The sequence below is a fragment of the Rhinatrema bivittatum genome, unplaced genomic scaffold (assembly GCF_901001135.1).
Source record: "Rhinatrema bivittatum unplaced genomic scaffold, aRhiBiv1.1, whole genome shotgun sequence".
Taxonomy (NCBI): domain Eukaryota; kingdom Metazoa; phylum Chordata; class Amphibia; order Gymnophiona; family Rhinatrematidae; genus Rhinatrema; species Rhinatrema bivittatum.
In genome coordinates, this window is record NW_021821223.1 from 53409 (window position 1) to 81183 (window position 27775).

At 45.6% G+C, this 27775-nt stretch overlaps 1 protein-coding gene across 1 annotated transcript; it reads right to left on the reverse strand.

Moving 5' to 3' along the window:
* LOC115082530 (protein lin-9 homolog) lies at positions 1 to 27775 on the reverse strand (the record flags this gene model as incomplete). Its single annotated transcript, XM_029586758.1, has 8 exons — positions 1 to 1581; positions 2350 to 2447; positions 3008 to 3190; positions 3626 to 3751; positions 4573 to 4653; positions 17247 to 17348; positions 17793 to 17912; positions 27569 to 27775. Coding segments are annotated over 8 exons (1023 nt in total), but the record flags the coding sequence as incomplete, so codon positions are not given.

A 27775-nucleotide genomic window follows, 5' to 3' on the forward strand; every position in this document is an offset into this window, starting at 1 on the left:
TGCTAGAAGGTGTTTGCAGTTCTGAAAATATCAACTTCCAGAACTCATTTTATTTACGGTTAACATTTTTTTTTTGTGAGAATAAAAGATTTATATTTCTTAATTAGCAGAACAAATTCAGGTAAATACAAATTTCACACTAAAGGTCTGCAGTGGCACAATATAATCAACAAGGGATACAGAAGCCTTATTTTAAACTATACAAAATTTTCAACATGAAAATCCTGTTTTTGTTTTTTTTTTTTAATTTTCTTTATACATTAACATATAAAAGGCCCCATTTGATGAGGCATCTAAAAGAATCATAAACATCCCCCTTCACTTTCTCTAGCATCTCCCAAACTCCAAATCAGAGAACAATTACACTGAAGTTTTTAATACTCTATATTAAACTAACAATCCAATACACACTATATACAAGATTAACATTTGAGAATCTGCTCGGAGGCAGCTCTGTACACTTGGTTTTGCAGTTCCTAGCACTGGGCAGCCCAATATTTCGTTGGTAGACATCAATGTTTGGGTGAGAACAGGTTATTAAAAAGGTATACAAAGGTGGAACACATGAAGAAAGCTTGTAACTGCAGCAAGATCAATTCCTCCATCCCTTTTTAATGAAGGAAGAGGCAGTGTAAAACTTGCACCATAAAATGTCTCCACTGTGATTTGTTTTCCTCAACCACCAGATGTCAGCCAGCCAGCCAGCTCCTCATTTTAGAGCATATCTTTAGCACAGGGTGAAGCACCTCTCTCGGAGATGCACAGTACTGTATTTCTTCTTAAGGGAGAAAGCCTATCTAAGTAATTTTCTGCACAACTTCAAAGGTGGGTCAGAAACTCATGCACAAAGTTTCTCAGTGTTGGCAGAATAAAGTCCAGACTGCTGGCTACTTGGCACTGGAGTTCTAATCAAGACCAAGCAAAGCCAGGACCAGATCCCCCTTAACCTTCTTCCTTTCCACCAGCAGAGCTGGGGACCAGACTCCCTCCACCTTCTGCTCCACCAGCAGAGCTGGGACCAGACTCCCTCCACCTTCTGCTCCACCAGCAGAGCTGGGACCAGACTCCCTCCACCTTCTGCTCCACCAGCAGAGCTGGGACCAGACCTCCGCCCACACTTACTTCACCAGGAGCCAGGTTCAAATCCCTACACATCTTCACCAGCACAGCTGCATGCATAGACTGCTCACAATTCATCCAGAGCCCGGTCTCAGCTAAGAGAGGTTTGTGCATCCTTCCATGAGAACAGACTTGGACATGGTCCAGCTGAAGCAGTGAACATGCTACTAAATGTAAAATCTTCTGTCCTTGTGTCACAACCCAGAAAATGTCAAGTAATGCTGGTCAGATCATCTAAAAAGAAGAAAATATAAGAAAGCCTTTTCTCTTTCTTTATTTGGCATCCAGAGTTTGGGAAGGAACCAGATTTGCCCAGTGCGTGCATTTCACTTTGCCGCTATTCAGATGTCTCTTTTTCAGTCCCTGTTGGTGTTGTTGGCTGCAAAGGCATGTAAATTTCCCATCTGGCTGAGACCACTCTGAATATGTGCAACATGGATCTCTACGTTATTCTGAAAGCAGCTGGACAAAAGGAAAGAAGAAAAATAGTGAAAGGCGTCATTCAAAGAACCAATACAAACATATTCTGAGACATAACATGATACAGAAACTGCCTATGACAAGGATTAGCCATCAAATGCTCTTAATCTGCAGACTGCACGTTCAGAAAACAGAATTAGAATTTAGACTACATTCAGCAGAGCACAAATCACGTTCTCTCATGTCACAGCGTGGCAACAGTACCTTGGGTTTCATCATCACCACTGTCACCAGCACAAACAAAGCTACGGTACTACACACAGATTCAGACCCTCTTCATAAAGGCTCCCAGTTTTCTGGAACCAGAAGAAAGGTCAGCGGTAGAGTTCTGCAGTCACCAAATGACTCTTGTATTTCTGCAGCTAATCATTGCCACCTCTTACTCACAGGAAATGGCTGGAAAGATTTAAGAAAAAAAGCCAGTCATGGACTGACCCATCAACACCTTGTACTGGAACAATATAGGTGTCCTTAATAGGAAGGTGCAGCACATGCAAACAGATACTATGAGGAGCAGAAATCAATAATCTGGTCCTGGGTAAGAACGCACTATAATAAAGGCCCTGAACTGTCGTATGGGATAAGAGAGTGCATTTATAGGCAGTCTTAGATTATGTTTTTCTACACTAATGGCACTAAATGCAATCATGGAATTGCTTTCATCTTTAGAAACGTGACAGCTGGGAAGAAATCTCCGTTATGTCTGGGAATGACGAGGAGCATGCAGAAAGGAAAGTAAACAGTAGCTACCCAATATTGGAAGCATCTATCGAAGCCTTGATATCGTTTACTGAATCCGTTAATGACTTGAATTCAAATGAGTTTAGGTCGCCTCCTTCTGCTAGACACTGCAGGAGGAAAAAGAGAGATTAGCCGGGCAGCTCTGCTATGTTTGGGAAGTAGAAAATGCACAGCAGCAAGGTATATATAAACATGTTAAATGTAATCTTGACCACTCGGAAAAGCAGCACCTAGAGCAAAATCTTTTTAGACGCCAATCAGAACTGCATGCAAGCATCCCACACGTACATGGAAAACATGAAGACAGTAACGGAATTTCAACATACGGGGACTGTCGTCACAATAAAAAGGTGCATACCGTTTACTGAGAGAGTTATAAACAAAATATGGTGAACAGAAAAACCTAAAGAGTAATCATAAAAATGAAAAAAACAGACTTAAGTTAATATTTTGAAGGCCCTAGTCAGTACTGCTGCTGTAAGAGAAACGCAAGTTTACAAGCAGCTAAGGTTCAATTACAAACCAGGGCAAAATCACCAAAGTTTGCCTCAAAGGTTTACAGGACAGGAAAAAAAAAAAAAAAAGAACGATAGAGCCGCACAGCAGTACCAGCGAGGGAGGAGCCTTCGCCGGCCCGTCTCACTCTGCTTCCGGAGCAGAAATTTACCTTGATTTGTAAGAGGATTGCTGTAAGCCTCGAGATCAAATCGGTCAAGCTCTCGCTTTCTACACAAGGCTGCCCTGTGACGGTGGTGTTTGCCTGCCGCACGATTTCCTGGGCTGCCTCTTCACACCTGCGCCTCATGTCTGTGGGCTGGTCTGCGGGCTGAAGGCCTTGGTCTGGAGCAAGCTGCCGACACAGAAAACAGCATTGCGGGCTTAGACCACACGTGTGCCCCCCTCATTTGCACAGGCATGTCTGTCAGCCTCGAAAGTAAAGCTCTCATGGAGAACAGCATGGCCTTCACGGACACGCCTCCCTCTCCCCCTCAATCGCCTACTGAGAGAACTACTGCACTCTTTCCTTATTACCTTAATTTAATTCTTATAAAAGGGATCACACTGTTCTAATCGAGGTATCCTTTTCCTCATGATGCATCCCAGGCACAGAGATACATTTGTGTGTGTGTTGAAAGTGCAGAAAACACTCGAGCATTTCGCACGGTGCTACAGACCTTTTGATTTGATTCTGAAAACTTTACTTTCCACGTGCTCTCTCTCTCGACGCAGAAAGCTCCCTTTGCACAAAGCGCAGCTTAAATTGCTCACTTTTGTGATGCGTTACCTCGTAACAGTGCTGCTGAACTTTATGTAAAACTTTGTTCAGGTCCTTGTTCAGTTGTTCCAAATCCAGCACAATGGTTGCGTATCGCCTCTGGAATTCAATGCTGATGGGTATGGAATAGGATTTCTGTAAGGAGGAAGATGAAATGCATTATTTAACCTTTTCAAACAGGAGACACCCCTTGCCCCTCTCCCCCCCCCACAAGCATGCCAGTGTAGTGAGAGCAGCAGGTGCACAAACAGTCACCATGTCACTCAAGGTCAGGCACTTGTAAGGGCTGAGTCGAGGTGAAGGTGACAGATAGCTCCAGGTCATAAAGGATAGGTTCAGCTAGCACTTGCTACTTCATCCAGGTCAACCTGAAGAGGCTGATCCAGGTCTGGCTTTCCCTTATTTCATCTATGGCCTTGTAGGTCTGCAGCTCTTAAAGAAAATGGAGCTACAAGACTATAGATGCAATTGGATAAAGCTAATTACCTGGAGCTATCTGCCTAACTTCTCCAAAGGCTGCGGCTGGATATAGACTAGAAGGGAACTCTTGCACAAGACTGAATCTTCCAATGTTGCTCTTTCCCAGCCAGGGGTCACCCAGGCAGCACAGAACTGTTTGTCCAATCAGCTGGGAAACCATCAGCTTTATCAGAAAGGAAATTAAGTGCCTCCAGGGGGCAAAATGAGGAGCTGTGGGAGGGAGCTGAGTGTTCCTAATATCCCAGATAGGAGGATTGTATCAGATTATAAGCCTCAAGAATAGTGAACCTTAAGCACAGCTGTCTGTTCTTGTCACATCGGATCAGGTACAATAAAATGGGTCTCCCAAGTTGCTAAGATTACAGAATTCTCACAGAGGTTTGCTTGTTAAAGACTTGGATTTTGCAATACTGCAAGGGGCTGTTTTAAAAGTTAGTTACACGCGATAAAAAAAAAAAAAGAGAGAGCAAGCATACCAGTTTTTCTGCTTCTGTGTTCATCTCTCTTAGTTGCTTGATGTGCTCCTTTTTGATCATCAGGATTTTGGATAATCTGGTCTACAAATGAGAAGACAGTTTCAAAAAAATCACCAACCCTGTCGGTTTCAGATGCTTTATAACTGGTCAAAAAATGGGCAAGAAAAACCAAACCCCATGACGGCTTCGTATGACCCTGCTTCAGAGCCCTTCAGGGCAAATCCAGACCTGAGGCAGCACTGATCAATGACAAGGCAGCTTTAACAATGATGAGCTGATGACATCACAACATGCGCCTGCCTCACTACAATTTCAACTGAAACAGCAGACAAAGTTTAATAAATATGGATTAAGAGTGGTCTTCATTTTCAAAGGCAGAATACATGGTGTTTAGCCTAGGACAATGTCTAGGGAGTGTCTAGCATTGTGTCTAGGAAGTGTGCTAGCGTACTTGAGTAATGCTCCGTGACCAAAAAGTCCCAGAGATGTGGCCTTTACAACAAAAAAAGGGCAAACTTTTAATCCTTCAATGTTTTTTCCCCGCTACCATTTGAGCTTTGCAGAGGCAGAAAGGGAGTACTGCAGCACAGACTAGGCATCTGGAAATGTCTGTTAACCTTAGAGAGGAATTATTCTTTCCTCAAACACATGGTTGGCTTTCAGTTAACCAGCTACATGCTCGAAGTTTGAGCAAGATGTGATGGCAGCAGCTACTGTTAGAGTTGCCTTCCCCCACTGGTTGGTTCACTGTGCTCGTGTGTTTGAGAAAGCAGAGCTGCTTGCCTGTAACAGGGGTTCTCTGGGGACAGCAGGTTGCCAGTCCTCACGGCATGTGTGACATCATCGGATGGAGCCCAGTCCGGAACTTTGATCTCAAAGATTCTAGAGCTTTCAGCATACCCGACTGAGCATGTGCAGCGGTAGTTATAACCTTGCGCCCTAGGCAGAGACCCTCCCTCAGTCCATGAGAGCGCTAATCCATGAAGAAACCAACTCCCACCAGGAGGCAGGTGGGTTTCACGAGGTCTGGCATTCTGCTGTCCTAGGAAAATAATTCTGTTTTCTCTGAGGACAAGCAGGATGGCAGTCCTCACACATGGGTGAATCCCTAACTACAGGCTGCTGAAAACAAGACAAAGCAGGAAACCCCACAGAGCTGAAAGTTCCAACTTTCTCCCATTTGGCTGTGAGGCAGCTGACCCAAAAACAGTTCTAGGCGGGAAAAGAGTTGGGTTCTACAAAAGAAAACAAAAAACAGATGGACAGACAAAACTGGTGTGTGTAGCAGAGGTACTTAAGGCAGGGTCATGATGCGAAGTTCAGCAAGAAGCTGAGAGTCATCCTGTTTCATTGAAGGGGGAGCCCTCTAGCCTTTCTTTGAAGTAAAGTTTGACCTGGAGGAGGTTTGCTTTCAGTCCTCACTAGGAGAATGTTGCTTGCATCAGGGAATGCTCCAGTGGAGGATAGGGCAATTTTTCCAAGAAAATGTAAGAACTGTATTCTAAGCTGTTGTGCAAGGCTTGGGGGCCATTGAGTGTTTGGTTTTTGGTCAGTTGAATGACCGGAGAAACTGAGTTGGCCTTTCCATGCCAGAACTAGCAGAAGACTGACAGATTTCTTAAGAAGAAAATAAAAATGAGGAAAACCAGCTCTGGATTTGGAGGTGGAGTGACAGGGAAGATGGAGAAAGAACAGAAGACAATGAGAGAGCTCTACCGAAGAGCAGGCTGCGTATTGACAGTGACACAGTAACAGGACTGGGGAAAGTCCATTCAGGCGAGGAGAACAGGCATTCCCACCTGCATTAGTTTCAAATACCAGAAAATGAAAAAACCCATGACTGTAGCATGGAGGATCCAGGTTCAGATCCCCTGTCTGTTGGGGTTGGTTGAGCCTGGGGTGCACTGCGGAGTCAATGAGCTCAAACTGGCACAGAAGGTGTCTCTCAGATTTGGCCAGCGATGGCCACCAATGGGGTCTGGTTGCATTTTTGAGGCTTGAGGCCAAAAGTGCTGTGCTCTTGGATGAAGACTGCACAGTTTCCTTCGGTGTTACAAGACCACTGAAAAATCCTCTCCCCCCACAACCTCAAACCAGGCATTGTGCTTTGATGTGGAAGCCCTGAATCAATGAACTTGGTTACCTTCTAAATTGTTTAAGGTAGCAATTATTAGCTAAAGTCTTCAAAATATCATCTTGCCCTTTTCTTAGCTCAGTTACTTATTTTGGTCTTCTTCCTAGGTCTCCTCCTTAATTCTTAAAAGAATTTCCATACTGTTGATGGGACTAAAGAGCACAGATTTCACCTCTGGTCACACTCACACGATGTATTTCTAAAAGCTACCAGCCCAGAGTCCATTTTTTGTTCAGACTATGGCTTCCAACTGCATGCGGCTCTGGGGCAGGTCGGCCCAGCAGCACCCCGATTTATTCCAATTCATAATGGCGGGAACAGCTAAGTAGGAAGGACTTGCAAAAGTAATCTCTCATTGGGAAAGAAAAATGGGCAATGGAAATTTTGTTTATTCAATGAAACAGTTAACATCAACAAGAATAATGACATATATATGTAATTTTGTTTATGAAGAACCTAAGCCCCTCCCCCTGTATCGGTTGCCTGTGAATAAAGTCCATGGGTAGTAGTGGGCTAGTCTTCAGGAAAATCACAATCAAATCTCCAGTGTGATCTTGGGCAGCCATCGGTAGAATATCATGGTTCACCGATATCATCATCCTTTGGTGGGCACCACGGATCTCTTGTAAGTCCGACCTTTGGTGTAAGGTAGGCAATAAAACCCACCCAAATTAGGGGAGTGTCTACAATTCTCTTTGGCGTTGCTTTTGTAGTAAGGGCGTGCTCCATGGAGCAAAGACGCAGCATTTTTTTAAACCAATGATCATAGCTGGGAGCTTGAGGTTGCAACCAGTGAGTCAGTATGATCTGTTTTCCCACCAACCCTGCTTTTTTGATAAACCAAACAGCCAAAGGTTAGGGTTAAGCGGTAAAACCTTATGTAAATAGATGGCACAAGTGGAACTGACTCGTGTCCCAAAGAGAGAAATTACTGCACAGTCCCAAGAAATAATGAAAATAATGGCTAGCTGCGGTCGCACATTTGAGGCAGTGGTCAGACTGCGCAATGTGCATTTGTTTCGCCCTTATGGGTGTGATATAGCTTTGCCAAAGAAACTTGTATTGAATTTCCCTCAATATAACATTCTCAGATATTCCAGGTAATTCTTGAAAACATTTCCTAAATTCAGTCAATGACAGTGAAAAAAAGGCCCCAAGATAACCATTTAGCATATGCTAATTCCATAGGTTTTGAATCCTCGAGATTCTTCACTTCTTTATAGTAGTAAGAGATGGTAGGTTTTTTAGTCTTCCCCACTTGTATAATGTCCCGTATATTTCGAACCTCTGGGGTCTCCCTCAGTTAAAAAAAAGGATATTTAAATTTATTTCATACGTTCCAACGTTAGAAGGAAAATCCTCCATTGACCAAATGAGCCATATCGAAACTATGCATACAATAATGCACTAGAAAACAGCACACCTATAGCCTAAAATTTAACTTCACTACCAAGGCTGTGGAAGAGCAAGATCGAAAAGATACAAAGAAAAGGAAATATTAACCACATAATACTATGTGCAAAGAAAGCAAAATTGCTTACCTTGTAATAGGTGTTATCCCAGGACAGCAGGATGTAGTCCTCACATATGGGTATCATCAGATGGAGCCCTGACACGGAAAACCTCTGTCAAAAGTTTCTAGAAACTTTTGGCTGGCACACTGAGCCTACTGAGCATGCCCAGCATGCCATGATATTCTCAGCCATAGGGGTCTCCCTTCAGTCTCGTTTGTAGCAGTATGTGTGAGCTAAAAAAATAAAATAATAAAATGTATCGGACCCAACTCCGCGGGGTGGCAGGTGGGTTCTGTGAGGACTACATCCTGCTGTCCTGGGATAACACCTATTACAAGGTAAGCAATTTTGCTTATTCCAGGACAAGCAGGATGCTAGTCCTCACATATGGTGATTAGCAAGCTACAGGCTGAGTCATTCTTGCATTATACCAAGAGCATACAACTTGTGCAACAAGCACAACAACTGGTGTACTGCTGGAAAGAGTGAGGCAGCCTGAAATCACAGCAGGATGAATGTAGAAGGAGTTGGTATTATACTGGAAATAAGTTCTTTAAGACAGATTGTTCAAAGGCTGAATCTTGTCGTCCTTCTTTGTCCAAACAATAATGAGCTGCAAAGGTAACTCCATATTGCAGGCTTTACATATGTCAAGAATGGGCACTGAACAATAGTGTGCTACTGATGTAGACATAGCCTTTACTGAATGTGCTTTTACTCGCCCCTGGAGAGGAATGTTCGCTTTTTTCATAACAGAATTTGATACAGTCTGCTAGCCAGTTGAAGAGAGTCTGTTTTCCTACCGCAACTCCTGGTTTATTTTTGTCAAAAGAAACAAAGAGTTGGGTGGATTTCCTATGGACCGCCGTGCGGTTCAGATAAAAAGCTAGCGCACGTTTACAATCTAAGGTGTGTAAAACTCTCTCCCTCTGGTGAGAGTGAGGTCTGGAAAGAAAGTAGGCAAGACTATGACTGATTGATGTGAAAATCTGTTACCACTTTTGGTAGGAATTTGGGGTGAGTGCGAAGGACTACTCTGTCATGCAGGAACCTTGTGTAGGGTGAGTATGTGACGAGAGCTTGTAACTCACTGACCCTCCTAGCCGATGTAATGGCTACTAAGAAAAATACTTTCCATGTAAGAAATTTTTCATCACAGGAATGCAGAGGGTCGAACGGTGACCGCATGAGTCTCGTCAGTACTATATTTAGGTCCCATTCAGTGACCGGTGGTCGAATGGGAGGCTAAGGTGAAAGTACGGCCTCTCATAAACAGACTTTACTAGGGGTTGCGCTGTTATTGGCGTATCCCCATTTCCTTTGTGATATGCTGCTATGGCACTTAGGTGTACCCTGACAGAGGATGTCTGGAGACCAGAATCCGAAAGGTTGGCATAGGTAATCTAATAAAGGAGTGGGGTAAGAGAAAGGGTCAAAACCTTTCTGTGTGTACCACTTGGTAAATCTAGTCCACTTAAAGTGGTAAGATTTACGTGTGGGAAAGCTTTCGTGAAGCTACGAGAACTTTAGAGACTTGTGTCGAAGATTAAGTGGTTTGCAGAATTAAGCTTTCAACATCCAAGCTGTCAGGGCAAGAGTTGACAGGTTGGGATGACGCAACTTGCCCTGATTCTGAGTTACGAGAGTGGGCGCTGTGCCTAGGCAATTGGCTCTCTGATCGAGGAGTATGGGAAACCATAATTGTCGAGGCCTGTACGGGGCTATGAGGATCATTGTTCCTCTGTCCTGTTGTAGCTTCACGAGAGTTTTGGCTATGAGCGGGATTGGAGCATACGCATATAGAAGTCCTGTGTTCCAGGGGCGAGCAAAGGCGTCCCTAGGGAATGCCTGCCGACGATCATGGAGAGAGCAGAACCTTTCCACTTTGTGGTTCAGTTTGGATGCATAGAGGTCTATGGTTGGGCAAACCCCAGCATTGAAAGATTTTGCTCCGCTACACCGTGGATCCAGAGACCATTTGTGGGGATGGAAATGTCGACTGAGATCGTCCGCTAGGACGTTTTGTATGCCCGCCAGATAAGTTGCTCGGAGGTGCATGAATGCTCGTAGAGCCCAAGCCCAAATCTGCATCGCTTCCTGGCAGAGCAGATAAGAGCCATGTGCCTCCCTGTTTGATTATGTACCACATAGCTACTGTGTTGTCCGTTTGTATCAGCACAGTCTTGTTTGAGAGGCCAGTCTTTGAAGGCATAAAGGGCATATCGCATCGCTCGAAGTTCTAAGACAGTTTATCTGACCACTTCATTTCGAGCATAGTCCACGTCTCTTGTGTTTGAAAGGTTGTTGACATGAGCTCCCCATCCAAGTTGGAGGCATCTGTGGTCAGGACTGACTTGTGGAGTTGACTGTTGGAATGGGAAGACCAGCTTTCAATGCTGTTTGATTTGTCCACCAGTGGAGCGATAGACGTAACTGGTGGGTAATTTGAACTGTGTATGACAGTGGTTGGAAAGCTTGTAGCCATTGAGATTTCAAAGTCCATTGAGTTCTTCTCATGGCTAATTTCGCCATAAGGGGTAACATGTACTGTCGGGCATGTGTCCTAGTAGCACTAGAAGTTGATGGCAAGATGCGAACTGGTATTGGGTTATAGAGTTCGGCCAAACGTGCTAGATTGTTGGCACGGTCGTTTGGAAGAAAAGCTTCGCCACTGTGGTGTCTAGGTCAGCTCCGATGAATGTGAGGGAGTTGAGATGGATCGATGTGGGATTTTTGATAGTTGATGAGAAATCCCAGGGAGTGTAATAGATTATTGTGCTTTTTAAGGCAGACAGAGCTCCCTGCCTGGATGGACTTCTATTAGGCCAATCATCTAGGTATGGACAAAACATGAATGCTGTTTTTTCTTAGATGTGCAGCAACCACTGCTAGACATTTTGTGAATACTCGAGGAGCAGAGCAAGTCCGAAATGGTAGGACTCAATACTGGTAATGATTTCTTCCCACTACGAATCGTAGATACTTGTGATGTTGTGTGGAAATTGGATATGTGTGGCATAAGTGTCTTGAAGATCTAGAGAACAGAGCCAATCTCCATGTTGAAGCAATGGAAGGATGGTTCCCAGAGATTACCATCCTGAAATTTTCTTTGTGAAGAAATTTGTTGAGATTGCGGAGGTCTAAGATAGGGCGAAGGCCGCCTGTTTTCTTTGGAATTAGGAAATAGCAGGAATAGAACCCTTTTCCTTGTTGAGACCGGGGAACTGGTTCGATAGCCCTGGCAGTCCAAAGTAGAGAGTTCTACTTGGAGTTGAGGTGTGATGACCATGCTTGTCCAAAGTGGAATGGGTGGAGAATGCGGGGGTATTGCTTTGAACTTTAGATGGTATCCCCAATTTAGTATGGCTAATACCCACTGGTCCTTTGTAATAAGACTCCACTGGTGTTTGAAATGGAGTTGACCTCCTATTGGTAAATAGGGCATAGGGTAGTTGGAAATACCTCTGTTCTCTTGATTGACTTCAAAAACCCACTGCTGGACCAGTTTGTGGTGGTGGTTGGGTTTTTGCTGTTTTGGTTGGCGTGCACGTCCCCTTTGAGGTGGAAGGTATGAACGCGCTGAAGAAGCAGGTGGGTAATATCTTCTAGGTTTATAGAAGGGTCTCCTGGTGTCCCTTCTAGCTGATTTTCTTAGGGAGGATGGCTGATCCGATGGTAGTTTGGAGAGTTGGCGGAGTGTCTCGTGGTGATCTTTTAACTGAGAAACGGTAGCCTGAATCTTTCCTCCCGAAGAGATTCTCTCCAGTACAAGGGAGATCTGCCAGTTCTTTCCTGGACTTCTTGTCTGAGGTCGAGGGCCTTAAGCCAAGCCACCTCCTTGCATTAATTGCCTGATGCTGATAGGTGAGTAGATGTTTCAAAAGAATCATAAGCTGCCCGTACCTGTGTTTGAATGATTTCAAGCCCTTTGCAATTAGTGTGTTTCAAAGCCAGTTGTGTGAGGGAAGACCATCGGCAATACCTTGAACTTGCTTCCACACGTTTCTTTGGTACTGTGTCCTACAAAGCTGGTACACCGCAATACGAGATACCAGCATGGATCCCTGAAAAACCTTTCTTCCTAAGGTATCTAAGAACTTCTGTTCTTTTCCTGGTGGGACAGAAGAGTGTGGCTTCTGTTTCCTGGCTTTTTTCTGAACCTATTCAACGACTACAGAGTGATGAGACAGTTGGGGCTTTTGGAAACCTGGAGCATGTTGCACCAGGTATGTGGCATCTGTTCTTCTATTTACAGCTTATACTGAACATGGATGATCCCTCATCCTTTGCTGGAGTTCTAACAGGACTTCATGGATTGGTATTGCCATTACCTCCTTTGGTGCATCAACGAATTGAAGGACTTCTAGGGCCTTGTGTCTTGTGTCCTCCTCCGTCAGTAATTGGAAAGGATTGTGTCCGCCATTTCTTTAATGAAGTTTGTAAAGGACAAGTCTTCAGGAGGGAACTTTTCTCTCTTCTGGCGGAGAAGGCTCAGACTGTAATTCTTCTGACTCAGTATCAGTATCCACATCCTTCCAGGGAGTATACTGAGGATAAGGTGATTCAGGATCATCTGGTTGTAGATGATGCTTTGTCTTAAAAGCAGATTTTGATGGAATCTGCTTTAGCAACATAGGAGGTAATGAAGGCATTGATGGAGAATCGATGGGTCTCTATGGCAACTGATGCCGGGTATCACCTGATGGACCGGGACGCATTGGTATCGAGGGATCTTTTTCTGGCATCGATGGTTTTGCTGGTATTCGATGATGGTGAAGGCCCGATGGTCCTGGGACGGAATCAGAGTCCCTGTCTTCTTCCTCCGATGAACCTGGGATCGGAATGGAAGGAGTCACCGGTGGATGCGCCGGCATCGATGGAGTCGATGGTTGCACTGGAGTACCAGCGTTGTCTGTGCCGGTGGAGGAAATACACCGATCAAGGCGTCGATTTTGTTCAGCGAAGGCTGAAATACGCCGGATCCAATGTCGATGCTGGGGTCGGTGTTGGTTACCGGTGAACGGAAGGAGGCTGGAAGTTTCGAAAGCCTCGACAATGGCTGCTGGACCATGGTAGTCCACTCTTTCCCTGGAAACTGGGACTGGGCCCACTGTCACTGGGGAAGGTAAGACTGGCCGCTACTGGCACTTCCACGACTGAGCGTGGTTGGCACAGTCTCTAACACTGAGCCCAGTGGAGAGCGCCTTGCTTCCTCGGGTATGGTAGGGTGTGTTGGTTCCAGTACCCAGACTCGCTTGTCCTTCGATGTCGATGGCTGTGCCGTTCCATCCGATGGGTCAGTGGAACGATGATGATGGCATCTTTTTTCCCGATGTTCCTTCGATGCCGAGGAAGATTGCTATGGAAGGACACCAATGGAGTCGGTGATGGACGGTCACCGGTCCTCTTTTCTCCTCGATGTTTTGCGACCAAGAGAGATATTCTCCTTGGAGACTATGTCGACGATGACGATTGTGACGATGACAATGTTTTTTTTTTTAAACAACTTCCTCCATCGTGTCCAATCGGGCACGCCTGCCCTTTGGTGTCAGCTGGGCACAAGTTGAACAAGCTCGGACATCGTGGCCTGATCCCAGGCACAAAACACAAACATTGTGGGGGTCGGTAATCGACATAGTCCGGTTACAATCTGGACATTTCTTGAATCCGGAGGCCATGATGAAAGTTAGGCCGAGTAACGGTCGATGACCGGCGGATACCATTAGTGAGGGCGACCAGAATCAACCGAAAAATGATTCAAAAAAATGTACTCACCAATACTATGTCGAAGGGAGAACCGATGACAATTATTTTGTGACTGAAAATATTTTTCTTCCCTGAGGAAAAAAGTGAGGGAAAAATCCCAGAGCTCCTAATCTGCTATGCTTACAGCAAGGCTGAAAAAAAGAGACTGAAGGGAGACCCCTGTGGGCTGAGCATATCATGGCATGCTGGGCATGCTCAGTAGGCTCAGTGTGCCAGCCAAAAGTTTCTAGAAACTTTTGACGAAGTTTTCCGTGCCAGGGCTTCACCTGATGATGGTCACCCATATGTGAGGACTATCATCCTGCTTGTCCTGGGATAAAACCCAACAATTAACGTTGCCATATTTTAAAGACAAACATAAGCGCGCTCGCTTCTCACAGAAGCGATAAATCAGAATGAGTGCTGTGCACAACAGTACTCAAATACATTTTAGACTGTTTGTTCCTTTAAAAAGGAGGCGGTAACTCAATCCAGATCATCAAAGAAGAGATTTTACACATAGCTAGCTAACACCCACCTCAAGAACATCTAGCCTAACTGCAGGAAGGGCCCTGAGCAACATCGAACCTTAAAATCATGAAAAAAAATGCCCTCTCTTAGGAAACACAGAGAAGAACAGCATTAGAATCTGCTTCCAACACAAAGGAGACCCATAAGACAGTGGACTTCAATCTGAATCCTGCTTGGGGGATTCTTCCAAAGACAAAGCTTCAAAGAAGGAATGCACTTTGGAATCACTCTTCCTTAAAACTTGTGCCTTTTGTTTAATTTTCTTCTCAAGTAGATTGTTTGATTTATTGGAGAAAGATCTCTTTGGCATTTATTTATTTATTTTTATTTTAATAGTTTTTATATACCGACCTTCATAGTAAATAACCATATCGGATCGGGTTTACAATTAACAAGAAAATAACTGGGGTAACAATTCAAGTACAGCAAAAACAGTAGGTAGGAATGAGTCAAAAGTTACAATTAACAGGGGTAAGAGGAACTTGGAAGCTTGCAAACAAGCTGGAAAGAAGATAAGGCAGGAAATAAATATGAGGTGATACCATAGGGCGTACGGGTTAACGCATAATGGTGCTTAACCTGGAGGTGTCAGAGTCCATTAGTGAGTGTAATCACCATAACGGGTAAGAGTGAAGGACAACTAGTGATTGTATGGTGGGTCGGCGAAGGCTTGGTGAAATAGCCAGGTTTTAAGTCTTTTTCTAAAGTTAACAGGCAAGGTTTCCACTCTAAGACTTGAAGGGATGCTATTCCAGATGGATGGGCCAGCTATCGAAAATGCTCTGTCTTTGGTCATCGAGAGGCGTGAGGCTTTAGTAGGGGGAAATTTCAGGGGCCTTTGAGAATATCTCTAGTTGGTCTGTTAGAGGAGTGGAGTTTGAATGGGATTTCCAGGTCGAGTTGAAGATGATGATGGATAGTTTTCTGTATTACGGTGATTGATTTATATAGAATTCTGAAGTTAACTGGTAACCCAGTGTAGGTTTCTGAGGATGGGAGAGATTTGCAAAACCTCCAAATAATTTTTTGAACTCCACTGGTGCAGTATTATCACTTTTTGAAAATAATAATTCTAAGATTTTTTTTTTTTTTCTTTTTGACGACTTTTTTCAAAATGTCTCAAGTTTTCTCCTAAGCAAAACATTGCTCTTTACTGAAACAGAAGAATTTGCTTGTAAGTTCTGTATCTATTCTCCAAAACATCCTCTGTTTAAAACTCCCAGAAGTTTACTCCTCCTGTGTTCATAACCACAATTCCAGCAATATCCACTTGAACTTTTTCAAATGTGCTAGTGATTGCAAGCTTCCAACCTCAACATAAGATTCAGCGTTACAGCTGTGGTGGATCTAGTAACAACGGCTGCTCCTGCACAGAAGCCAGCGAGCCCCCAAAAGAAAGTACTGCTAGTCCACAGATCTCTGGGCTAAATCCCCTGACAAAGAGCCAAGCGGGAGCTCAGCCAGGAGTCTTCACTGAGGCAGCAGAACTTTCCTGCTCCAGAGCAGACCAATCTCCAACCTTTATAGGTTGCTCCAGGCCAGGCATTGGGACATCCATGGTGAAATCATTGGACCATGGTTGCTCTGCCATGGCATTGAAGTCCAAGAAGCAATAAAAACTGAAATATCTACAGTATGGGGCAGATTTTAAAACATACACGCGCACAAATGTACGCCCGATTTTATAACATGTGCATGCAGCCGCGCGCATGTTATAAAATCAGGGGTCAGCGCGTGCAAAGGGGTGCACGATTGTGCACCTTGCGCGCGCCGAGCTGTGCTGCCTTCTTCTGTTCCCTACCCCCCACCCCCCCACCTTCCCTTCCCCTAACTCTCCCACCCCCCCAGTTACGCCTGCCTTGGGCAGGCGCAAGTTGTGCACGCCGGCCGATGGCTGGCCCGCGATCCCGGGCACAACTCCAAACACCTATTCTGAAGGTACAAACTCCATGCAGTTCTCTGATTAGTTCATATATGCATGGGGAAGAAGAGAGGCCTAGTGCTTAGAGCAATGGGCTGAGGACTAGGGAAGCCCGCTTCTTCCACAGACACTCCCTTATGACCTTGGCAAGTCACTGTCTCCTACTGCCTCAGATACCCATTTTAGAGTGTAAGCTCTTTGGGGCAGGGACTTATTCCTGAATAATCATCACCATTGCAGTGCTGCATTCTTTTAGTAGCATTATAAAAAGTAGTAGTATAATGTTATGAGGTCATGTAGGATATCCTAGCCAATGAAGACTAATTAGATTCACTGTAAACATGGCTGTCCCTAGGAGATTGGGAAGTAGCTTAAAACTGTTGCAAGCACTTTTTGTTAATGGACATAGTGTATGTCCACTACTCATCATGGATGCTTTGGAAACACTGCATATTACAGAGTGGGTACAAGTTTAGTCCTCGAGGCTGAAAGTTAGATATCCAAAGATACTCCTGAATCCAGGAATCACTCTGCATTTCATCCACCAAGCTAAGCCCAGGAAGACTTTGTTTAAAAACTGGGCATAGATTAACACTTTACAAACCCTACACTGTGTAACTAAAATAGAAAAAGAATGGACAGCATAGTTCAGTGCATATCAGACTTAGTGCTATCATTAATTCAGGCCGGATTTCCTTTAGAAAGATAACTAAGCCTCTTATCTATGTAAGGCTGAAGGCATGACAACTGTTTCTGTATCTCTGTACTTCAGACTTGGGTGTAAGAAGGCATTATCTGTAAAACAGACAGAGGAGTCATTAACACTTACCACCTGGATAAGGAACTCTACTGGAAAACCACCTATTGTTTCACTGTCCGAACTTGAAATTTTATGTTTCCAGGGAGACTGTCCCAATAATGCTTCACTGTCCTATGAAAGAAAGTTACATGCAAACATTGCTATATTTTGGCTTTGACCTTTCGCAACATCCTCACAATTCTTATATTCGCCTCTACTATATCTCCTAGCCCCACGTGCCTACCAACCTGAACAATGCTTTCCGCTTCTATGGCACCGGGACTGGCCATCATTTGCGCCTCATGGGATTTTCTCCCCATACGACTTAACTTCCCCTCCCAAAATCCAGACATCTTAGGGGCTTCCAGGTACAGACACAGCAGGGGACAGATTCACGTGCAGCTGTTTAATTCTGCTCTCAGGCTGACCAGAAGCTATGAGCTCTAGCTCCACATTACACAGCACCAGCTAGTCCAGGTAGCCCAACTCTTGCACTGCCACCAAGCTACTCGGACCACCTCATCTCGGAACAGGATGTCTTTCACATCCGCTTGAATGATGCGCAGAGCTACTCACCGTAACAGGTGATTGGGCTGTAGGCGTGTAATGCAACCGTGGGGGCGTCATGAAGTATCTGGAAGGCCGTTGTTTTTGTCCAAAGGCAGCAATGGGCATCGTTTCATGAGGCTCATTACTCTGCTCAGAAAGAAAAAAGCAGCAGATCATGCAGTGAATCAGAGCTCTACGAGAGGCCCACAAGCTTAGCAAGAGCTTCATGGGCATCACATTTATAGACAGAAGGCTCATTGTTGGGCCAGGAGCTCAGTGGCGAGTGCTACTCTTTGCAATGCTTTTCTGAAATGAACGCCTTTCTCCACTTTGCACATCATAAACCTCTCGTGCATCACAGCTGCCATGATAGTGACTTTCTCAGTTTTTCTTCCATATTAACACATATTTATAGGCTTCCAAAAAGATTGCAATTGCAAGAAAAGCCACTTCAGTTTAGGTGCCTTTATTCAGCTGATCTAAGGTACCATAATGTTCGGTTGGATATAGATGCCTGACTTTAGGTTCCTTAAACAGAGGTTCTGAAATTTAGATCAGCCACCGCCTGCCCTTAGTTAAAATTCCTAAATTATGCACCAGCATTGGAAATCAGCATTGAGGGCCCTAACTTTGTTGCTCTCCCCCCACCTACTTTTAAGGTACCTAAATTTAAGCACAGAGCAGAGGAGAATTTTCTGTTCGGGAAGATCTAGGCCTGGGTTTCCAAAACTGGGGGTCAGGACCCCAGATGGAGGTCACAAAACCTTCAGCTGGGATAACAAGTGCCTCAAATGCAGAAGTCTTTAGGCACCAACTGCAGCAGAATTAGTAGTGGAAATCAGCATGGGGCCCGTGAGCCAGGGTGCACTCACTGGCCCTGCAGTGATCCTGCCCTCACGTGTGTTTCTATACGAGGAGGGATTGGGGTCACTGCAGGGCCTATGAGCTTACACTGGCGCACAGACCCTGTGCTGACTTTCATTACTAATGCTGCTGTCACTTGAAGTTCATCATCGGGCTTAGGACCAGCCATAAGGGATGGGGAGAGCTGAGTGTGCACAGACTGGTAGAGATTGCCATGGATTCTCTCCTCACCCACCACTGAACCTTCCCAAGAAAATAATGCTGCCTCATCAACCTGCCCTCTCTTCTCACCAGTTGTCATCCATTTTTGGCCCAAAAGGCAAAATGCTACTGACCCTTGCTAAATGGATGTTTAGAGAAGGGGCTGTTTGAAGGGGAGGGATCAAATGCAGGGGGGGGTGGGGTTTGAGAACTGGATCATTTGGGAGGGACTGGCTGTGAAGGTGAGAGAAGGAATGAAAGATTGACTGAGGGATGTAATAGAGAAGCTGAGGGGGCCCGGGGGGGGGGGGGGGGGAATCAGCTGTGGGGATTTGACAGAACGGTAGGAAGGGAGGAGGTGAGGCTTGGAGGTAAGAGAGAGGGGATGTGGGTGACAGAATCAGTTGGGGTTTATAAGAAAGTCTTGGAGGTGAGCGAGAGGAGTGAGCTGGAGAAGTGAGAGGAAATGGGGTATCAACTGGCTGGATGGAGGTTGAGAGAGGAAGCATGCTGGGAGGTTAAGAGAAGAGGTCCCCATGAGGTGGTGGAGTTTGAGAGAGAGGACTGACTAGAGAGGGTGGACGTTGAGGAGAGGGGATCAACTGGAGTGTGGTAAGGGTGAGAGTGGCATGATTGTCGGAGGGGGCATCAACCCTGCCAATGTGTTTTGACAGTCCTTTGGGGGTCATATGAATTTTCAAGTGCTAAAAATAGGGTCACATTGGATACAAGTTTGGGAAGCTCTGATCTAGGCATTTAACTCTTATTCAGGAAACTATATCTTTTGAATCTCAGGCCTAATGTGACAAACCAACCACAGGTTCAAGCATCTCAGGGAGCCAAAAGCATGGCAGCTACAAGGAGCTAAATGGGGCTTTGAAACCAAATCCACAAAACAGTTAACACTCAACATAAATTAAAGCTGGACTAACTCTAAAGATGGTCAGTTAATGCACTTTAATCTAGAAAGGATCTTTGCCAGTGTCTGGTTCCTTGTGCACAATGTTCTTTAATATTATATTAAAGATGAAACATGCATGGTTTCTACTGTACAGCTATCCTAGACCTACCCATCAGAAACCTGCATCAGGTTTAGCCTCCTTTCCTAAAAACATGGACATGTGTTTAGTGATTTTTGTGCTAAGGGAATTGGACTACAATCTACAGCCCAGCAGCAGTCTCTTTGGTTCTGGAATAGCTGTTCATCCTCCTCTGAATATAGGGCTATAAACTTATTGCTTTTGGTTACAGACTGGCAGTTGCCCTTGTGTTTCTAAGCAGGGCTCAAAACCTACACTGTGCATGTGTGTACACAGGCTGCAATATCTTCAACCAACCATGACTTAATATTTGACAAACTGATAAAGACTGTAAATATTTTACACCATTACATAGTTTTCCTTCTTCAATGAATAAGCAAGTTTGCTTACCGTAAACTGTTTTCTGTAGATACCAGGATGAATTAGCCATGCTGTCTGGGGATGTCCACTAGAGGGCAGCCTCAACGGAGCTTCACAAAGATCACAGAGCTTTGCTCTATGCGGTTTGCGTGACTGTTCTGTCTTTCCCGCGCGGGCACCATCTGTCTCTCAGTCCATAACAAAGCAGATACTGTAAAAAGTGGTTTACCGAAGCTGTCCAGCATGGCTAATTCATCCTGCTATGTACAGAAACACTATTTACATAAGCAAACTTGCTTTTTCCCCCCATAGATAAACAGGCTGGATTAGCCATGTTGTCTGGGAGTCCCCAGCTAATAATGCAGAGCGGAAGTTGCAGTCCAAACATGGCATTGGCTATGCGCCTGCAAATTCAGTTGCTCAAGTTCCATAGTGTGGACAGCTTGGAAAAGGAGTGGAGTACTGCTTTGCTGAGGGCTGCATCCAAAGAAGCCTTTTGATCTAGGCAGTAGTAATGTGATGTGAAGGTATTGCAACAAAGAATGTGGCAGCTCTGAAACTATCTAGTAGCAGAACATCATGAAGATGGGCCACCGAAGCAGCTACACCCTCACTTGATGGACCTTTGGACTGCCCGCGAGTGTCTTTTCAGCTTGAAAGATACAAATAGTTGGGAAACTTTTTCTGACTGCGTTTGACGCTTGTAATAAGCCAAGGCACATTTACAGTCCAGCATGTGGAAAATCTCTTCCTTTCATTGGTATGTGGCATCGGGGGAAAAACTTCAGCAGGGTTATAGTCTGGTTGAGGTGGAAAGCGGAGACCACCTTTGGTAGGAAAGCAGGATGCGTCCTTAGAGTCACGTTGTGTGATTGAAACTACAGGTAGGGGGGAATAGTGAACTAAGGCCTGTAGCTCACTGAACCGCCTGGCTGAGGTTACCGCCACCAGGAAAAGCACTTTCAATGTAAGGTACTTCATGTGGCAACTTTGTAGAGGTTCAAACTGGGGCAGCATAAAATGTTCAAGACTAAATTGAGGTCCTATGGCACTGGAGGTTTAGCCACGGTGGACGTAGCCTGAGGGGTCCTCTCATGAACATGAGAACAAGGGATGGTGCATGACTGGTAGGACATTGTGCGGGTTGTGATGATAGGCCGCAATTGCCCCGCAGGGATGTCGTTGCTAATCCAGATTGAAAAAGCGAGTGTAGATATTCCAATAGCAACTGTGGTGAATAGGAAAAGGGGTCGATTCTCATGCTTTCTACACCAGGCCAAGTACCTAGTCCATTTGCCTTGACAGTTTTTCCTAGTAGACGGCTTTCTAGATGACACAAGGACATCCTGTATTCTTTTGGAATTTTCCAGTGGCTCAATACCGACCTTTCAACCTCCAAGAAGTGAGGTGTAGGGAAGGTATGCATGGGGAGTAGGGTTCCATCGTCCTGGGTCAGGTGGTCCTCCCTTGTCTGGTGGAGGAGGGGAGGTGCCCCACGGAGAGTTGCACTAGGTAAGCATACCAGGGGCTGCGGTGCTGCCATGCTGGGGCGATGAAAATGAGGTCCCGAATCCTCCATGCACTTCTGAACCGTTTCGTGACAGCAGAGGACTGGGGGATAACTGTAAAACAGACCTGCTTTCCATGGAACGAGAAATGTGTCTGGGGCATATCTCTCCCTGCTTGGCGTAATGGAGCAAAACTTGTCCACTTTTCTTTGCTGAACACTGTCACAAAGAGATCCATACTGGGCATCCCCCACTCTTGGAACAGATTGTTCGCTACATCCTGGTGTAGGCCACACCGGGGAGGTACATGGCCAGTAGGCAAACTGATTACTTCTCCGCCCACTCCAAGGATTATCACAGCTTCCCGGCATAGGCTCAAGGAACCAAGACCCTCCTTTGTTGATACAGAACCTGGCCACTTGGTTGTCCGTAGTGTAGATCATCTCTACTTTGTTGCAATGAGGTGACAAAGTGCGGAGGACGTTCCTTAGAGCCTGCAGTTCCAGGAAATTGATCTATTGAGATCGCTCCCATGGCAACCAGAGGCCTTGTGTCTGTAGCTGTCCCAGTGTGCTCCCCAACTCTTGGTGGAGGTGTCCGTGGTGAGGAATGATCTGATGGGCTGGAGGGTGGAATGATTACCCCTGTCATTAGGGTGGCTGGGGTCAGCCACCAGTTTAGCTCTTTCCGCATGGAGGGGGTGCAGTGCACTGACCAGGAGAATGGATGGACGAACTGAATCCATTGCTGCTTGAGGCCTCCCTGCAGACGTCGCATGTGGAGGCAAGTGTGTGGAACCATGTACACAGCTGCTGCCATGTGGCCTAGCAGTGTCAGGATCTGATGGGTACCTGCAGCGCATGAGCTGTGCTGCTAAGGACTGTATTGCCCCAGTTTGGTCGGACGGTAGAAACGCTTTTCCCATCGTAGTGTCCATCAATGCTCCAATGAATTGGAGCACCTGCGTGGGTTGGAGGTTGGACTTCTCGTAATTGATTAGGAACCCCAGGTTCTCCAGGCATCAGACTATCGAGATCAGGTGTTGTTGCAACTGGGTGGCACGCGATGAGAGTCTTAGCCAATCATCCAGGTATGGAAACAGCTGAATGCCCCGTTTCCTCAAGTGGGCCACCACTTCAGCCAGACACTTCATAAATACTCTGGGCGCAGACGAAAGTCCAAAAGGAAGGACTTTGTACTGGTAATGACAGGCATTTACCTGAAAACAGAGGTAATGTCAGGACCCAGGGTGCATCGGAATGTGGGAGTAAGCATCCTTGAGTTCCAGCAAGCATATCCAATCGTTGGGCTGAAGGAAAGGCAGAATAGACTTGAGACATCTTGAATTTTTCCCCTCAGTAAAAATTTATTGAGGGCCCATAAGTACAGGTTAGGGCGAAGCCCCCCTTTTTTCTTGGGGATGAGGAAGTATTGGGAGTAAAACCCTTTGTTCTGCTCGTGAAAGGGTACCCGCTGAATCGAGTGATGTTGGAGGTTTCGAATTTCGTCCTGGAGCAGGGTTATCTGGTGTCTGAACCCTGGCATGGCCCAGATGGGGAAGGGAGGTTTGCTTTTGAAATTGAGGGAGTAGCCTTCTTTTTCAATGCTGAGTACCCAACAATCAGAGGTGTTCGCCGCCCAAGAGTTATAGAAAAAAAAAAACGAAAAAAAACCCAAAACATATTCTTCCCCCCACTGGCTGTTGTAGTGGTGGCCCCAGTATGCTCAAAATCCCTGCTGGTTCTTGGGTTCGGTGGGCTGAGCCAGGCGCTGTTGCTGAGGCACCCTCAGCATGCCGAGGTTAGGTGGTTGCTGGGACTGTTGCCTAATCAGCTGGTAGATGGGTGGGCAGTAGGTGGGGAACACCCAAAACTGGCACCTGTGTTGGTATGGGCAATAGTAGCTTTGAGGGTACTGTCTACTTGCGCTCCGCTGCTCCTCCAGTGAGAGAGGACAGTCACATTCTGCTCCTTTAACTGGGAGATTGTCTCCTGTAGCTTGTCACCAAATAAGTTATCTTCCTTGCATGGAAGATCTGCAAACTTCTCGTGGACATCCTCTCAAATGGCGCCAGCCCTCAGCCAGGTTAGCCGTTTGCTGCAATTGCTCCCACTGACGTTTGGGCTGTCCGAAAGGCTTCGTAAATTGTTCACAGTAGATGTCTCAGGCCTTCTTCCAGGTCCACGAACGGCTGCAGGGGAGCCCCGTCCGAAGCATTGTGGACGAGGTAGGGCTTCAAGGACTGCAGGCACTCTTATAGGTACTGGGCTATATAAAATTGGTGTGCTGCTGTATCTTTGCGTTCAGCATGCCTGTCTGGTACATCCTCTTCCCAAAGTCATCCAGATATTTACAGTCCCTGCCTGGTGGAGTGTTGGAGTGGAGGGCAAGTCGTCTTTGCAGACTCTACAACCACCGCTGTAATAAGGTGACTGTCTCATCCTTAACTTCAGGTCAGTCTTCCTAGAGGTGGGTTGAGCCAAGAATGGGGAATCCCAAGTCTTTGCCATTATGGTATCCAGGACAGCATTTTATTATTTATTTATTTTAAAACTCTTCCATACCGTCGTTAAGTTAATTCACCATCACAACGGTTTACAGAAAGCATGGGACAGCAAGGCAGTGGGCTCCGCTGGAACTTCAAATATTTTGAGAATACCCAAAATCTCTGCGCGGGAGTCCGGGATCTTGTTTCGATATCCAGTATAAGCCCTGACCTTCTCCACAAATTTTGAATAAGAAAGGGCTTCTGGGGGAGAGGAGGGTTCCGGCTGCCCCTCAGATGGGTCTGAGGGGATCCCTGTAGAGGACCCCGGAGAGAGGGGGGTGGGGCAATCCTCTGGTGCAGAGTCAGGTTGAGGAGACTCCATTGGGGAGCTGTCCCTGGGAGATTGTGATGGCGATTTATTTGGTTACAGCAGGGGGTCCTGGGGAGGACTAGACGGACCCTCATTTGCATTCTCCCAGGTATGGAAGAACTGCTAAAGGATCTGGGAGATCTAAGACATGGCCTGCGATGCTAGGGTAGGCTTGTCAGACCCCATCTGTCGCCCTCTGCCCTTGGTGGAGACTGCCACCCGGAGGATGACCGAAAGTAGCTCCCAGACGCGGTGCCACATGTATTCCTCCCCTCGGGAAGACTTGTGTTGTTTCCACAGGGGTTCCTTTAATTGAGGAGAAGCCATCTTATGGAACTCTATCCCCCCCGATCTTAGACTGGAACCCTGCCTCTCAATTTTCAAGAAAAGACTCAAGACTTGGCTGTTCAAACAAGCATTTCTGGACTCCAAATAATTTAACCTCTCACCATCAATACATAAAACTCAGCCATTTCAATGTTAACTATTTGTAATTATCGTTAGCCAACGTTAACCTTTCCTTTCGTTTCTCTCCTCGCCCAGTTCAACCACCCTTGTTATATGTAACTGCTTTTTTCCGCACCATAGTTCCAGTTTGAAGTTTATTATGTACCCCTGTTTTACTGTGAACCAGCATGATGTGACTGTTGTCATGAATGCCGGTATAAAAAACCTAAAAATAAATAAAATAAATAAAATCTTATGCTTGGAGTCGGAGGAAAGGTCCGATAATACACACTCCGATGAGTTGGACGATAGATGCCCCAAGAGGGGCTCAACATCAGAAATCTCCAATTCAAGAAGCTCTCTTGGTAGGAAGGCCTATTCCTCTGCTGGCCGCGTCTTGTGCTGGTGAGGTTCTGCAGCCTGGGGCACCGGGTGCTTTGAAGGCACTGCCGAATGCGTCGATCTTTCCTCTTGCGTTGACTGTGTCAGGGCTTCCAGCATCGGGTGGGAAGATAGCACTGATGCGATCGTCAGCGGGCCTAGCGGTCGACGACGCTGATTTGGATCCCTTGTTTGGAGCTCGTGCTTGCTTCGAGGCTCCCAACGCACTCATGCATCCATTTGGCACATCTCCCGATGCTTGCTGCTTTTCCACAGCGTGGGGCCTATCTGGTGCCTCAGATGTGCGGCCCACTGTGCCAGACGCCCCCGGGGGCTGTAAAGAGGAAGCCCTTTTGGCTTTGGCCGGCTTGTCTGAGCAAGGCCCCAGAGAGGTGTGGGAGGAGTGTTGGTTTGGCAATCTTTATGGCCTTCTGCCTCTGAGCCTGGGGAGACATGCAGCCGCAGTATCAGCAGTTACCCTGGTCGTGGATCCAGTCCCAGGCATAGATAACAATAATTGTGGCCATCCGTTGCTGACAATTTTGCCGCACTGGCAAAATTTGAATCAAGGTGCGTGCAGAGGCATGGGAGCACTGAAAAGTGCTCTTTTTTTAAAGAGAAAAAAACGCGATTGAAAAAACCAGATGCAAAAAAAACTTAAGAAAGAATCTCTGTGAAGCCCTGAGACTGAGAGAAAGATGATCCAAGACAACTAGTTTCTCATAGATGCCCAAGTTAGGAGACAGCAATCATCCCATGTCAAGCTCTGATCACACTACTTGTCCCTGCCACGCTGAGAATCTGACATACCCTATGCATTAATGCTGCAAGTTCCTTACAACTATGGGGCTCGCTTTTCATCAGTATTTCCCAATCTAAACACATTTTGCCAGGAAGCTTTCTTGTGGCCATTCATAGGATTCAGTGAAACAGATACTCTGACATGATGGGAGTGGAAACAGTTTCATGTATGTATTTCTTTTAAATAGGTATTCTCTTTGCAAAGAATACATTTCTTTTGCTTGGTTGGGGGGTGGAGGGCAAGCAGAGCTAGATTTAGGCATAGGCAGTTACTTAGGGCTGCTAATTATGAAGATGCATAAAAATTGGTACCCCCCCCCCCCCCCCACTTTTGCCTATGAATGCCATAATTTTTGTTGCTTTCTTAATCTTTTGTAAAATTCTTCTCTTGTCACCAATACTATGGCCTTCTCTCCATGCTGCCTAGTCAGCCACAGCTTCATTGCTCCCTCTGAAAAGCACTCATTGCTTGAAGTGACTGAGCTGCTCTGAGTATGGTGCCACGCAGGAAAGACAGAACAGCCGCGCAGAGCAAAGCTCTATGATCTTTGTGAAGCTCTGTCGAGGCCGCCCTCTAGTGGATGTCCATGCATTTTCATGAATTATCTTAGTGCTGTTATGGAACTAACTTTACGGATGTTCTTTCAAGATCAATGGTGGGATACCAGTGTTTTTGGCTCATCCATCACAACACAAGTCTTTCATAATCTTCCATCAGCATCCAAAGCCATATGATAATTTATATCATCTCAGACAACTTTAGCATGCGTGCGTGTGATATGCGTACACAGAGTATCTCTTTCTCAAACAGATATTAGAAGTTGGATTAATTATATCACAGAAACAGTAAGTAGGTAAAGAAAAAAAATCTATTTACATTTTCAGCTCTGTGTCACGTTAGCACCCTGATCAAGGCGGCATGCAAAAAATATGTTTGCAGAAAACATATAGCATGCCTCCAAGCTAAAGTGGTCTGAGATGATATAGATCATCATATGGCTTTGGGTGCTGACGGAAGATTATGAAAGGCAGACTTGGGCTGTCAGACTTGTGCTCTGATGGATTAGCAAAAGAACTGGCATCCCACTACTGATCTTGAAAGAACATCTGTAAAATTAGTTCCATAACAGCACCAAGATAATTCAGCTTTGGCTCAAGTGGAACATTACAACACTGGGCAGGTGATGGAATTATTTAACAGATTATGATGGCAGATAAAGACTGCCAGGCTCATCTTGTCTACTCATTTTCCCTTCCTTCTACAATACCAGAAACCTTACAAAATTTGTCTTTACCCTTGCTTCCCTGTCCTGTTGTAATGCCTCGAGGCCATGAATACTTACAAGAACTTCATAATCTGGGACAGTGTGTGTGCCCAGACCCGTCCTGTCAAAAGTCACTCTGTAAGTGGAGTTAAGAGTGTCTACTGCATCTATCTGTCCTGTGAACAAGCCATCGTGGATTCCGCGCAATCGTGCTGAAAGAAAACAAACAAAAAAAAAAAGGATTAATATTACTGCTGTATCTCTCAGAGAAAGCCAGTTGTCAAA